Genomic DNA, 12,550 nt, shown 5'->3' on the forward strand with positions numbered 1-12,550 from the left:
GGACTTGAACGGGGGGAGTATGTGAGGACCTGTGCGGGCGTGTGTTTAGTCCCACATCGGTTATTCGTTGGGTAGATCTTGGGTACTTATACAGGATCAAGGAACCCAAATAATATCTTCCGGCTAGCAATTTTGGGTGAGGTCCTGGGTTGTTACAGCTTTAATCTTCCAAAACCCAATTTTTTTCTCTCCCTTAGTATTGGGATTGGCTTACCCTATGTCCCAATAAAAAAAGACAACATAGAAAACAAGAAACATATATAACAAAAAGAGAAAATGGAAATATTTGGTTAGATGGAAGAATTTGGAATATCCTTGGATAGCTGCTTGTTTATAGAAACACAAAGGCAGAAACTTCTAGGCTCAATCAATGTCCTGCAATTTGTAGCATACCCCATAGAAACAGAGCACTGTGCGGCATGTGGTCTTTCGATCACATAACTAAAAGAAAGTTCTCGTTGAAAGAAGCATGGATTTAGCTAGGATTATTAGTTTAGAAAAAAACCAATATGTTGCCTTGATGGAGTTCAAATTACATGATAGACCAGCAGCAAATTCTTACTTTGAATGGATAAAAGCATAGGATTTGGATAAAAATTTGAGATGGCTTTGGGTTTAATATAGATTTGTGATTTTAGTCTTGCTTTTCCACGAGCTCTATGTAGAAGTTTCTTGATCCAATGATGTAATGGATAGAAATGGTCTTAGTCTTTTATATAAAGGTTTTAGTTTTTAATTCAATTTAATAATCCTCCACTCTTTACCTTAGTTGATAACTTGTTTTAGAAGTAATTTGTGGTTTTAGAACTTGTTTTAATAAGGCTTTCCATGGAGACAAAGACCTCCGTAAACTTGTTGTACTTCATTGTGGTGTGTGTGAGTATCCTATAGAGGAACTTTCCAATATCCATCCACTTTTAGCCATTCCCATGAAAGGTTCAAAAATAATATTTGGCATGCAATCTCTTCTACTATTTTATTTTATCTATTATATAGAACGTATTGCAATATGAATAACTCGAATGCATGAATGTTGTATAAAGTTTGGCAAAGGATGGGCTATTGGCTCACAAATTGTTAGCCCTAAAAACTAATAGCGAGCCCTCCAGGGACCATTAGGGTTTAAGAGAATGGCCATGGAAGAAAGAATCTGGTAACGTTGAGAGGAGATACAGAAGGATGGTTCTGTTAACTTTTTGAAAAACTAAAGAACTGGGATATAATATTCTTATTTGTAGGGTTTAAATGGAAAAAAGACCCCTAACGCATGATTAAGCTGGTCCAGGCATGCCTTCATAATTATTTTAAGTATCATTGTAATATCCACTCGTAGAATTTGAATATCATAGATAAGATTCTCCATTTAAGTTTGAGTTAGTCCGGCCGGACGCCGTAAGATCTATTGCAATGAACAACACCCTTTAAAATTTAAATATTGCATGTAGGTACTCCATGAATCTTAAAACATATGCTTGACAGAGCTCGATTTCAGTAAGAAAATGAGCCCTAAGAGGAGGTTTATGCTCCCTGAACAACAGCTATAATCCCCCCTTTTTTCGGGTAGATATAATGCTATCCATCCATGCTGGGATAATAACCAACATACCTCCCTTATTCTCTCCGCTCTCTCATAACTATTAGAAAGAGTGCAGAAGAAGCTATATTAATCATTTGTTATGAGTGGGCGTTTTCTTGCCAACATATGAAGCATTCACAGACTGAGACACAGCCAAAAGGATCAGGAAGAATTCCAAAATATTAAAATAAGTTATGAATTGATGTGTGATTGCCATAGATTTACAGGTGCAGTAGCTCTTTGATTCCAAGATGATGCTTCCAATTAAACAACGTGTAGAAATCCCGCCATCATCAAAAGGCTGCTAAAATCTTGGGTACCAGAACATGCCCTTGATACCTTCAGGATCAGCTTCAAATCCTAAATTTCTATAGAAATCAACAACTGCAAATGATGCAAACAAGACCCTATTAAACTTCAATCATTTAAAATATGGTCAGACAAATACAATAACATCGCAAAATATTCCATAAATGTAGTATTAAATATAGATATTGCTCATTTATTTAATGAGTGCTCAAGGCAGACAGACAAACTCATCTGTGGAAAATGTAAAGTAACCTCAATAACTTATTTTCTTTTCCGTTGCAGCTACCAGTTGCTTGCTGGACCTTTAAAAACTTGTATCTTTTTTTTTCCTGAGAAATACGGTGGGTTCCCCACCATAGGACTCGAAATTAGACCCTGTGAAACTCCCTCTTTTTAAGAGAGGGGAGCAGATCAACTGAACTCCAACGGGGTGGCTTTAAAACTTATGTGCTTATATTTGTTAACTAGTTTTTTTTCTATAGTTGTTCAGATTGCTAGATAGATAATTATATCTTTCTTCCACAGTTGTCAGCAACAGCATGTTGCATCATCTTATTAGCCAAGAATGCAGATTACCTGCTAATGATCAATGTTGTGTATAAATGAGACCAAACTTGAAAAACAATTTTCATCTTTTCAGCCCAATAAACTAGTGGTTTTTAGCATTGGAGATCCAAGGAAATTCTGCTGCTTGCTTATGTTAGTGCAAGTGGGGAAACTTATGGTTTGACTAAAATTAACTTGATAAAGTGAAATGATCACTACAGGTGTAGCATCTGTACCTTTACTGTCTGCAAATAATGTTATATTGCCAATGTCTCTTTGTAGTAATGCCCGGATTAGCTGTTCCACGAGTGCCTTACCAAGACCCTGGCCCTGAAAAGCATCACAAATTCCTAAGCTATGTGTAATTTTACAAAGTTTTTTCCTCCATTGTAAACAAGCTGATCTGTCTGCCAAAACTAATATAAGCTGGTAAGACTAAGTTTTGCAGAAAAAGCGAAACGAGCAAGTTTAGCATGAAATTTTGCTCACCCATTCCATTCTGATAGCTACCTGATAAGAAGGATCAACAAGGACATCCCATATTGTAGCATTGAAGGCATGGTCAGAAGTAGCACGAGCCATGCCAATTAGTTGCTTCCGCTCATTCCCCTCTGTCAAATAACTTCTCCAAGTACACTAAGATGTTCATCATTTAATTATATGAATCTCAGCTGCAAATTGTTTTAAAGTATAAAAACAAGCATGGCATATCAGCTCAAACTAACAGAAACACAAAAAAATTGCCCAGAAGAAAATACAACTACCTGGGCCTGGAGATCTACTTATTAAGTGAAGTGTGGCAACCAAGTAGCTATTTCTTAAAGATGCTGCTACTTTTGTTAGTGGTCTTCGAGGCCATCCTACCTGTCAAATCCATGTTATCATTATAAAAACAATTATGCACAATTTAATACAAATAACTGTTTAAGCAGGATTTTTTTTTTAAAGAATGTAATTAAATCTGCAGATATCAAAACAATTGTTATCTACTGAATTGTAAGCGTGAGTCAGAATATTTTTAATGCATTGTTCAGATTCCAAGTTTTAGAAGGACGAAATCATCTTTCCTTTATAATATATTCTCTTCCTGAAGTTTTAAAACTATCAAAATTTGCACCCAAATACCTGTCAGGCAATGATGCCAAACAAGTTATAGTTAAATTGTATATATATAAAAAAAAGAAGTTGCATTTGAATAAAAGAATTTCTTTGAAATAGTAAAATCTTGATTTCTTGTTTCAGAATAACAGCAGACTCTGTTCCATCAACTGAATATTTTTCTTCTTTTCTTTCATGTCTGTAGTTTTGCTGGGGGGTGTGTTTTCTTAGGCACCTACAATGAGGTCTGCACAAGGGGCCTCCTCCCTGATCAACCCCCACCCCACCACCCGCAGGCGCATGAAAAGAAACAAACCAAAAAGAAAATAAAAAGGAAAAGGAGAGTTCCTAGTCAAGGAAAGCTGGTATATGCCAAATATTTTCCCAAAGTTTATTTTCATTATACTTTGCATACTTGAAGCTATGGTTGTTCATACTTGACATAATATTATTATGCATCAATTCTTATAGGTCATCTCTTAAATATTGCGCAAGGGGCCTCCTCCCTGATCAACCCCAACCCCACCACCCGCAAGCACATGAAAAGAAACAAACAAACAAAAAAAAAGAAAATAAAAAGGAAGAGGAGAGTTCCTAGTCAAGGCAAGCTGGTATATGCCAAATATGTTCCCAAACTTTATTTTCATTATCCTTTGCATACTTGAAGCTATGGTTGTTCGTACTTCACAGTTCACATAATATTATTATGCATCAATTCTTATAGCTTATCTCTTAAATATCAAATATACACTGCAGATGAGTCGCCCTTGCATCTCTCTGAAAAAAGGACCCTTACATCCTTGATGGAATATCATTGATTAACTAGTGGCTCCTCATATTTTTCCAATTCCAAACTATAAATAAAGATGTTTACTTTCAAATTTAATCGACTTGCGACTTATTTTCAATTACATCATGCAGGATCATTGCAGAGGTCATAGGGTCAGTGTTGCATCATCTGGAGCATCTACATGACCTCTTCAAGTGCTTCTTCCCATGCATTACACATTATCATTTCACCTGTCTCTTATTTGTGCTATTTGTTTCCTTACCACATCTCTAAAGAATTTATTTAAGTTAGGTTTTCTGGTGATGTGTCATTTTTTGTACTTCTTCAGACTGTACAAGAGCAAGAATTTCTTCTTGGTTTCTTTTGGTTCTTTTGGTTTTAGCGGCTTCCAACAACATCCTCGCTAGGTGCCCCAGTGCCCCTCATATAACATCTCATCATCTAGTCATAATATCTCGTCATCCCCTCCTAACAAGGTAATCTTCAAATCAGATCCTCATGGAAAAGACCCTCCTTAACTTAATCTATTTCTGTTTGATTCCCAATGATTTTTCTCTTGCTCAGATCTTTGTGTAGTGATTGTGTGTTAATTTGCATGTCTTTGTGGTTTGCTCAGTTTTGCTAGTTACACATGGAACCTTAAATAAGTGGTAAACAGAGGATTGCTGTTTTTATTTCGCCCAGGGGGGGGGTTGGACAGAGTGAGCGACCGAGAGAGAGAGAGAGAGAGAGAGAGAGATGGAAGGAGGGAAATTATGCATGAAAAATAACCAAGAAAATGATTATAACAAAAATAAAAGAAAATGATTTTCTTAAAAAGTACTTTGATAAACAAAACAGGAGTCATTTTGTAAACTTCCTTAGCAAGTAATCTTTGACAAAAGAATAACTATTTGATGCCATTTTACAGTTCAATAAAGATATTATTGCAAGGAACTCGTGCTTGATTCTCAATATTTTCCAATGGATACATATGGCTAAAGGTTCTAATCTCTGTCCTTCATCGCACTCAATCATGTAAGTCATGAGTCACAAATACTATATATCTGTGTTAAAACATTCGAAAGTCAATTGTCAACAAGTAAATAATCACCTTATCGCATAAAGCTTGGAGTTCATAAACATCAACATCTCCGGATGAAGAAAAGATTATTTGCTCAAATGTTCCATCAGGTTGAGTCCTTTCTAGAAGTACTATCTCCTGTGGCAAGGGTTCTTCCTCTTCCATTAATGTTGGTGGTGGCTCAGTAATCTGTGTAGAGTTGTTGTTATTCTTCAAGAAACTGCATGACCACATAAATCATGTTTGTTAATGCTTGTTAATCCATGAAGAAAAAGAAAACGAACAATGAATCCCATGTCTTTCTCGAGACAGTTTCTATACATAGATACCCAGTAAGAACTCAAAAGAAACAAATAAACAATTAAATTTAGAGCTCAAAAGAACTTAAACATGATTTTATTGGTTTAGATGAAGCTTATTAGGTTCCTAAAGAAATAATCCCATGGGTAATGGTGAAATTAAGGCATCATCAGATGGGCCACATTGTCTTGCTAAAGACGTGTAAGAAGTGGACAATCTACTTACAGATAGATTGAGAAGTTTACAGTGCCAATATGTTATCTGCTGTCATCAGGGGTCAATTTAATTGTCCAACTTTCAACACTGTTTCAGATGCAGTAGCTATCAATCTCCATGAAGAGAAAACTTGGCGCATGTTAATTTCAGTTGATAGATTGTTGACTGATCAGACAAGCAAGGAAGAACATAGTATTGGGGTTATAGAAGTTCTAAAGAATAAAATTTCTATATATTGATCGCACCAAAATGGAGTATGCTGTTTGCAACTTTTGTGGATTTGAAAGATAATTTGGATACATATCTAGAAATGAACAATAAAATTTGTCATAATGACGCTTTTGCCAAGTAGGATCCATTATATAGATGGTTGAAAAGATAGACATCTGTCTTCAATCACATTAGAGCAAGGTGAATGAAATTAAGAAGCCTTCAGAGTGTAATGAGATCATTGTATGCTAGTAGGACTTAAAAAAAATATATGTGACATTATTATAGGACCAACACTATCATATGAACCAAAAAGTTTTAATGAAGGAACATATAGCACAGAATCGTATAGCAATGAAGGATATTAACATGGACAAGTGATAAGCTATCAGAGGTTCAGTTTAAAAGATTGATATATAGAGTAAGCTTATAACTGGGACAAGGAGAGGCTTAAGTGCAAAAAACATTTAGTGTTGTTTGGAAGTGCGCAATTTAGGGAAAAAAACAGCCATAGTGAGGAGGAAGGCCGGAAATACCTCGAGATACTTGTTTTAGACCCTCTGGCAGATGCCTCGGACAAGAAGATCATTTAATAAAATAATAACCAAGGAGAAATATAGCATATATTAAGCTTCCTCTACTGCAGTAGTCAGGACAGTGATGAAAATACACTACCTAGCAGTTCTTTATTCAAATGAGGAGAAACAAATCTTAAAGAGCTCTTGGATAGGATCTCTGCATGTTTTATTCATGAACTTGATCGCAAAAAAACCTTGCTGATGCCAATCGAGGTTAGTAAAGAGAGTAACTTGTTTTTTTAGCACATTAACCTAAATGTCTTTTTCCAAATATCCAACTGGACAAAGGGCAAATCTCTTGGAAGTGGTCATTACACCACAAAAGAATGCAGGCAAATCAGAATATCAAATTCTAATGGAATTCTAACAAAAACTTGTAAAGCATCGTACATCGGCAAGTCAGAAAGCAAAGCCAAGTTCCAGTACGTGAATCACAAAAAATATTTTTTAGTGAAGTATCATTCTCGTTGCTGGAGTTATAAAGTAATCTTTACATCATTGATGTTAATGTGCATTTTCAGTTACCTAGATCTGATGGAATCCCAAAAGCTAGCTCTCAAAGGAAAAACATTCACTCTTCTTTTTGCTGCAAAAAAAAAAAGTGTGAGCATTATTATTACTTGGTTCCCACCTAACTCAACTGACTTATCTGATTGTATGATGCCTCTGATAGCACTAACAAAACAAATTCGCATTTAAGGGGAATTGTGAAACAATCTAATGTTTTGACCAAGGTTTGCGATCTCAGACCATACCATCCAGTACAGAGCATACCGTACTGCACCAGTAGGATATCAAGACTCGGTACACCCTCTATTTCGAGTGTCAGTATAGAGGTATGAAAGTACCAAAACTTGATATGTGGTGTACCAGGTGGGCACTTGTACGGGATCTAGTATCGAGATGGCAAACCTTTGTTTTGACCACTTTTTCTTTTTTGAGAACAGCAATGGGATCACCACCTTTGGAGTTTGAACTCAGAACTTCTCCCCATACAAGTGCTAAGGAGAGTGGTTCAAACCGGTGGACCCAAGTCCTATTAGAAATGTTTTGAAGAAATTGAGAATGCATGAAAATAAGATAATGGTATTGTGTCAAGATGGTATGTCCAATGAAAGTATCATCCTACGACCGATATCCAGCATTAAATGGCTAAAGAAATTGATAGAAAAAAAAAAATCAGACAAAACATAGTGCTAAGACATGTATAAAATAAAAAAAGGAGATACAAGGGGCACATTCCACTTTTACCATGATGATCACAAGATAGGAGTATCAAACTTGCATACATGCTTCATGGATACAAAAATATGATTATGGGACAGCCTAAATGTTCCTAAGGATAACTAAAACAATGAAAAAAAAATGTGCAATGGGAAATACACATCATTAATCCACTTTGTCCATTGTACCACAAACTGTAAAGACAAATTGTCCATAATTAAAATGGTTTGAATGCTTTTGGAATCTTTCTTGCAACAAATATGTTTGTTTTTGTCGAAGATTAGTTCATCTTTTGATCCTTTGATGCATAGGTAACAAGACTCCAAAATATTTTTTAACTTTTATATCTAAATGACATGAGTAGTGACAAATGATTTGAATCATCAATTTGAATATGCAGCATAATAACATAAATTATGCTTTAGGAGCATTAAAACTATATCCTATGCATACGTACATACAAGTATTTACATATACACATGTATGTACATAAGACAATGCATCTATGTCTATAAGGAGACAATTGGAAAAATGATAAAAATAGAGAAGGAAGTTGTATTTTTATCATAGACGTAGTGACATAGATATATGTAGATAATACATATAAGTATACTAAATTGTGGTCATATATTTTGAAATTAAAAAAGAAGAAAAAGAGGTGAATAATCATGTTGGTCCTTAGGAAAAACGTATCAAATCCAGTCAAATGCATTCCCGTATTCAAAAAAATGATTCCTCCATTACTTAACCATCTGAGTCCACTTTTCTAAAAGAAAAATAGTAATAATAACAAAAACCTATGGTTGCCCTGCAAATTCTTATATATGTATTAATCGCTTCGCACTATATTCTAATTGCACATGATGAGATTACAAAATTGAATACAGCTGACCTACTTCATTGCCTTAGAAGTAGAAGACGCTTACCTGGCATTAGCCCAAAGAATACATTTGAAGGAGGAAGAGATCGATTTGGAACTTGAAAATGGCAAGCAAGGAAATGAATATGGTACCTATGAAAGATTAAATATGTGAATGACAGCGGATTAGAGCATGCCCCATGGCCAAAGATCCAAGTTTAACACAACAATAAAAATCTCTAAATAAACATATATATGTTGATAGATCATCTAAAACCAAACAACTCTAGCAGTTACTGAAAGTGATATGAGCACTTCGTTTCTCATTCTTCAGCTTTCAGCTCATATTTCTCACATCCAGTTACCTTACACAGTGTGAAAGGTACTGATATGAATCCTGTGCTGCTTTTAGAATACATCTTTTTTTTCCTAAGATATAATAAATATATATAAACTGAGTGTTGAACGTTAGACTGATGACAAGTACTACAAAAAATAAACTAGCCATTTCTAACAGCTAAACAAACTAAGCAGTTCTAATTATGGCGCAATTGTTATCATAGAATTCGGACACATTAGAACTCTTGGCATACTCAATTCAAATTGAGTGACATTATTTGAAAAATTATATGTGTAACAACCTAAGACCTCACCCAAAATGGCTAGCCGGAAGGTATTATTTGGGTTCCTTGATCCTGTATAAGTACCCAAGATCTACCCAGCAAATAACCGATGTGGGACTAAACACACACCCGCACGGGTCCTCACATACTCCCCCTGTTCAAGCCCTGACGTCCTCGTCAGGCTAAGGGTTCAAATCTAATCACAAATACCACGATTGGCCCGTGGTCAGCCCCAATGGATCCGTGCTGCAGTGTCTCCTAGTCCACATAGGTTATGGGCCGGATCCGCTCTGATACCATTTGTAACAACCCAGGACCTCACCCAAAATGGCCAGCCGGAAGGTATTATTTGGATTCCTTGATCCTGTATAAGTACCCAAGATCTACCCAGGAATAACCGATGTGGGACTAAACACACGCCCGCACGGGTCCTCACATACTCCTCCCGTTCAAGCCCTGACGTTCTTGTCAGGCTAAGGGTTCAAATCCATTCAAATCTAATCACAAACACCACGATCGGTCCGTGATCAACCCCAATGGATCTGTGCTGCAGTGTCCCCTTTTTAAAAGGGGTGCAACACGAGGACTTCCCAGGGGGCCACCCATCCTATTACTACTCTCGCCCAAGCACGCTTAACTGCGGAGTTCTGATGGGATCCGGTGCATTAGTGCTGGTATGATCGCACCCAGGACCTCACCCAAAATAGCTAGCCGGAAGATATTGTTTAGGTTCCTTGATCCTGTATAAGTACCCAAGATCTACCCAGCGAATAATCGATATGGGACTAAACACACGCCCACACGGATCCTCACATACTCCCCCCTTTCAAGCCCTGACGTCCTCGTCAGGCTAAAGGTTCAAATCCATTCAAATCTAATCACAAACACCGCGATCGGTCCGTGGTCAACCCCAATGGATCCGTGCTGCAGTGTCCCCTAGTCCACATAAGTTATGAGCCGGGTCCGCTCTGATACCATTTGTAACAACCCAAAACCTCACCCAAAATGGCTAGCCGGAAGGTATTATTTGGGTTCTTTGATCCTGTATAAGTACCCAAGATCTATCCAGCAAATAACCGATGTGGGACTAAACACACACCCGCACGGGTCCTTACAATATGCATCATCAAAATGAAGGCTTTTGATGAGCATGGAGTATCAACCAAGCCAGTGAAAAGGTCATAATAGTATGTGTTACTATCATTATGACAGAATCTATAAGGGAACTGCTTTCAGAATTTATAACACAGATACGCATGAAGAGTTAGAACAGCTTGTTGAAGACCTTATTCTGTAGGGTTTAATTGAAATCCACTGAATTGAAGTTTCAGTTTAGTTATTTCAAAGAATGTGAAAGCAGAGATTGTAGGCTTTTTGGTGTCCATCACTGGGCTAGAAATTTGAGAGGTAACCATTAGCGGGGCAAGAAAGAGTATCATACAGCACATAGGGAGGGCATCACCAAGATAAAATACCGAGGTGCATATGTAGTACAAGTCTAGCCAAACTGACTAGATAATGAAATGCTTGTCTGGAGACTGTATGAACATGTGTAGATAAGAAGAAGAAAAAAAAGAATTCAATGTGGCCACATTACAACGAAAATTTGAGGCAAAGAAGCCAACTTAAGATAGCATAGTTAAAAGCTATAAGCAAAAGCCTAAAGGTGAGATCGAACTAGTTCCATAGCCTTTGTCTTAAACCCCTAATGAGCTAACATTTCGCATTTTCTCCTCGAGTTTTACACACGGCACATAGATGGAAGAATTGTTTGACCATGGATAGGAAGAATTGTTCGAGTTTTCTGTTTATATCATGCTTTGTAACAAGAATACTGGGCCCAAAATAAAACTTCTCCACTTTTTACAATTCTGTATGTGCGATTAAACAAAATTATTAATTTGTATGACAAATTCCTACTAGGGCATCCAAATATGCTAGAAGTTACAGTAATATAATCTACGCCAGATTCATCAAATAAAACCGACCAAGTTAAAGGTTGATTTGAAGCAGCAGCAAGGTAGAAGCAAGCAAGAAAACATCCAATTTCACCCAAGATTTCCCGACGGATTCTTTTAAATTCCTTCCAAGGTACTAAAATCGACGTTTTTTTCTTTTACCGGAGGATAAACAAGCACATCGAAAAGAAAAACTCAAAACAAAGGGCAAAAATACGATCTTTGTTCCCATTTAATGAACTCGCAAACTTACGGAGACGATGAGGCAACCGATGCGCTGGAGAGCATCTTTCTTTTCCCTAATCCCTCTCGAACCTGAGCCTTGGCGCCTCTCTCTCTCTCTCTCTCTCTCTCTCTCTGCTGCCGTTTATTAGAAAGAGTGGAACAGAAGAGATAAGGCTTTTGGCCTGGGAGCAGAAGCCCCCTTGACGATGGTGACAATCCGACGGTGCGATCAAATGGTTACATGGACGTAGAATTGGATGTAGCTAAGAACGGTGCGCTTGATTGAACCTGGTTTGATTCACTCGATTCGAAATTGAATTCAAGTCTGGCAGTTGAGATCAAGCTTGACGTAACCGTCGAATAAAAAAAATAGGAGATCAAGCTTGATGTGTTTTTGATGAGTTTGTTACCGATCAAAGCTCGAGCCTATCTTGAATGGCTTGATAATCTCTATTGGGCTGAAATCAATTCGAACTTGTCTTCTTCTGGAGTCGAGATCGATGCCAACTTATACCAACCTCAGTTCAAGCAGGGTTCAAGCTTGGGTTAATGGTTCATCATATGCTTACTAAGCCAAATGTGAATCATTGAATTGAGTTTAAAAGGAATTAATTATATATTAGCTATAATATACTGTGACTTAGTTTATCAATTTCAAGTCCTTTTTTTTCTTATCACATGTGTTTTCCATTAAGAACATGTACTATCTATATTATGTATGCTTGTTACGTACCTGATTCTTGCCCGGATGCTCCAAAGCCATTGTCGCCTCGTCCTTCACTTTCGAGGGTTAGGTCAAGTAAAGCTAGTTTTACTACGTTTCTCCATATTGAATGCAGCTTTCTACTGAATTTTATATGTATTCTCGAGATCGAGTAAGAAATTCTGTTTACTTACTTTATATTGAGTATCCGTTTCCCATCTTTTCTTGCTAAAATTGAAAATTCGGTATTTTACATATCCATACAATGCCAC

General features: G+C 36.9%; 1 protein-coding gene and 1 non-coding gene across 4 annotated transcripts; both read right to left on the reverse strand.

The window, feature by feature from the left end:
- Positions 1-1,645: 1,645 nt before the first annotated feature.
- NSI (nuclear shuttle interacting) lies at positions 1,646-11,803 on the reverse strand. Of its 3 annotated transcripts, none has more exons than XM_039124888.3 (8): positions 11,604-11,801; positions 8,837-8,922; positions 7,212-7,272; positions 5,413-5,602; positions 3,193-3,295; positions 2,942-3,042; positions 2,668-2,761; positions 1,646-1,960 (listed from the first exon to the last, which is right to left on the reverse strand). In XM_039124888.3, the coding sequence occupies exons 1-8, from the start codon at positions 11,636-11,638 to the stop codon at positions 1,881-1,883; spliced, it is 750 nt and encodes a 249-aa protein (XP_038980816.1). In that variant the 5' UTR covers positions 11,639-11,801; the 3' UTR covers positions 1,646-1,880. The 3 variants fall into 3 exon arrangements, with proteins under 3 accessions (XP_038980816.1, XP_038980817.1, XP_088559503.1); XM_039124889.3 differs by having other exon boundaries at positions 3,196-3,295; positions 11,604-11,800; XM_088703377.2 differs by lacking the exons at positions 7,212-7,272; positions 8,837-8,922 and having other exon boundaries at positions 11,604-11,803.
- LOC120110338 (5S ribosomal RNA) lies at positions 9,962-10,080 on the reverse strand. The gene has a single exon (XR_005511281.1). It is a non-coding gene; the product is annotated as a 5S ribosomal RNA (ribosomal RNA).
- Positions 11,804-12,550: the final 747 nt, after the last annotated feature.

Source organism: Phoenix dactylifera, chromosome 8 (assembly GCF_051530095.1).
Source record: "Phoenix dactylifera cultivar Ajwa chromosome 8, Ajwa_hap1_PhDact_Kaust_v1.1, whole genome shotgun sequence".
NCBI lineage: Eukaryota > Viridiplantae > Streptophyta > Magnoliopsida > Arecales > Arecaceae > Phoenix > Phoenix dactylifera.

Bases quoted from the DNA above. Each gene is read 5' to 3' on its own strand.
- NSI (XM_039124888.3), bottom strand. From the start codon at position 11,638: ATGCTCTCCAGCGCATCGGTTGCCTCATCGTCTCC. The intron at 8,923-11,603 runs GTAAGTTTGCGA...AATCTTTCATAG, and splicing joins TCGGTTGCCTCATCGTCTCC to GTACCATATTCATTTCCTTG. The intron at 7,273-8,836 runs GTAAGCGTCTTC...TTTTTTTTGCAG, and splicing joins ATTCTTTGGGCTAATGCCAG to CAAAAAGAAGAGTGAATGTT.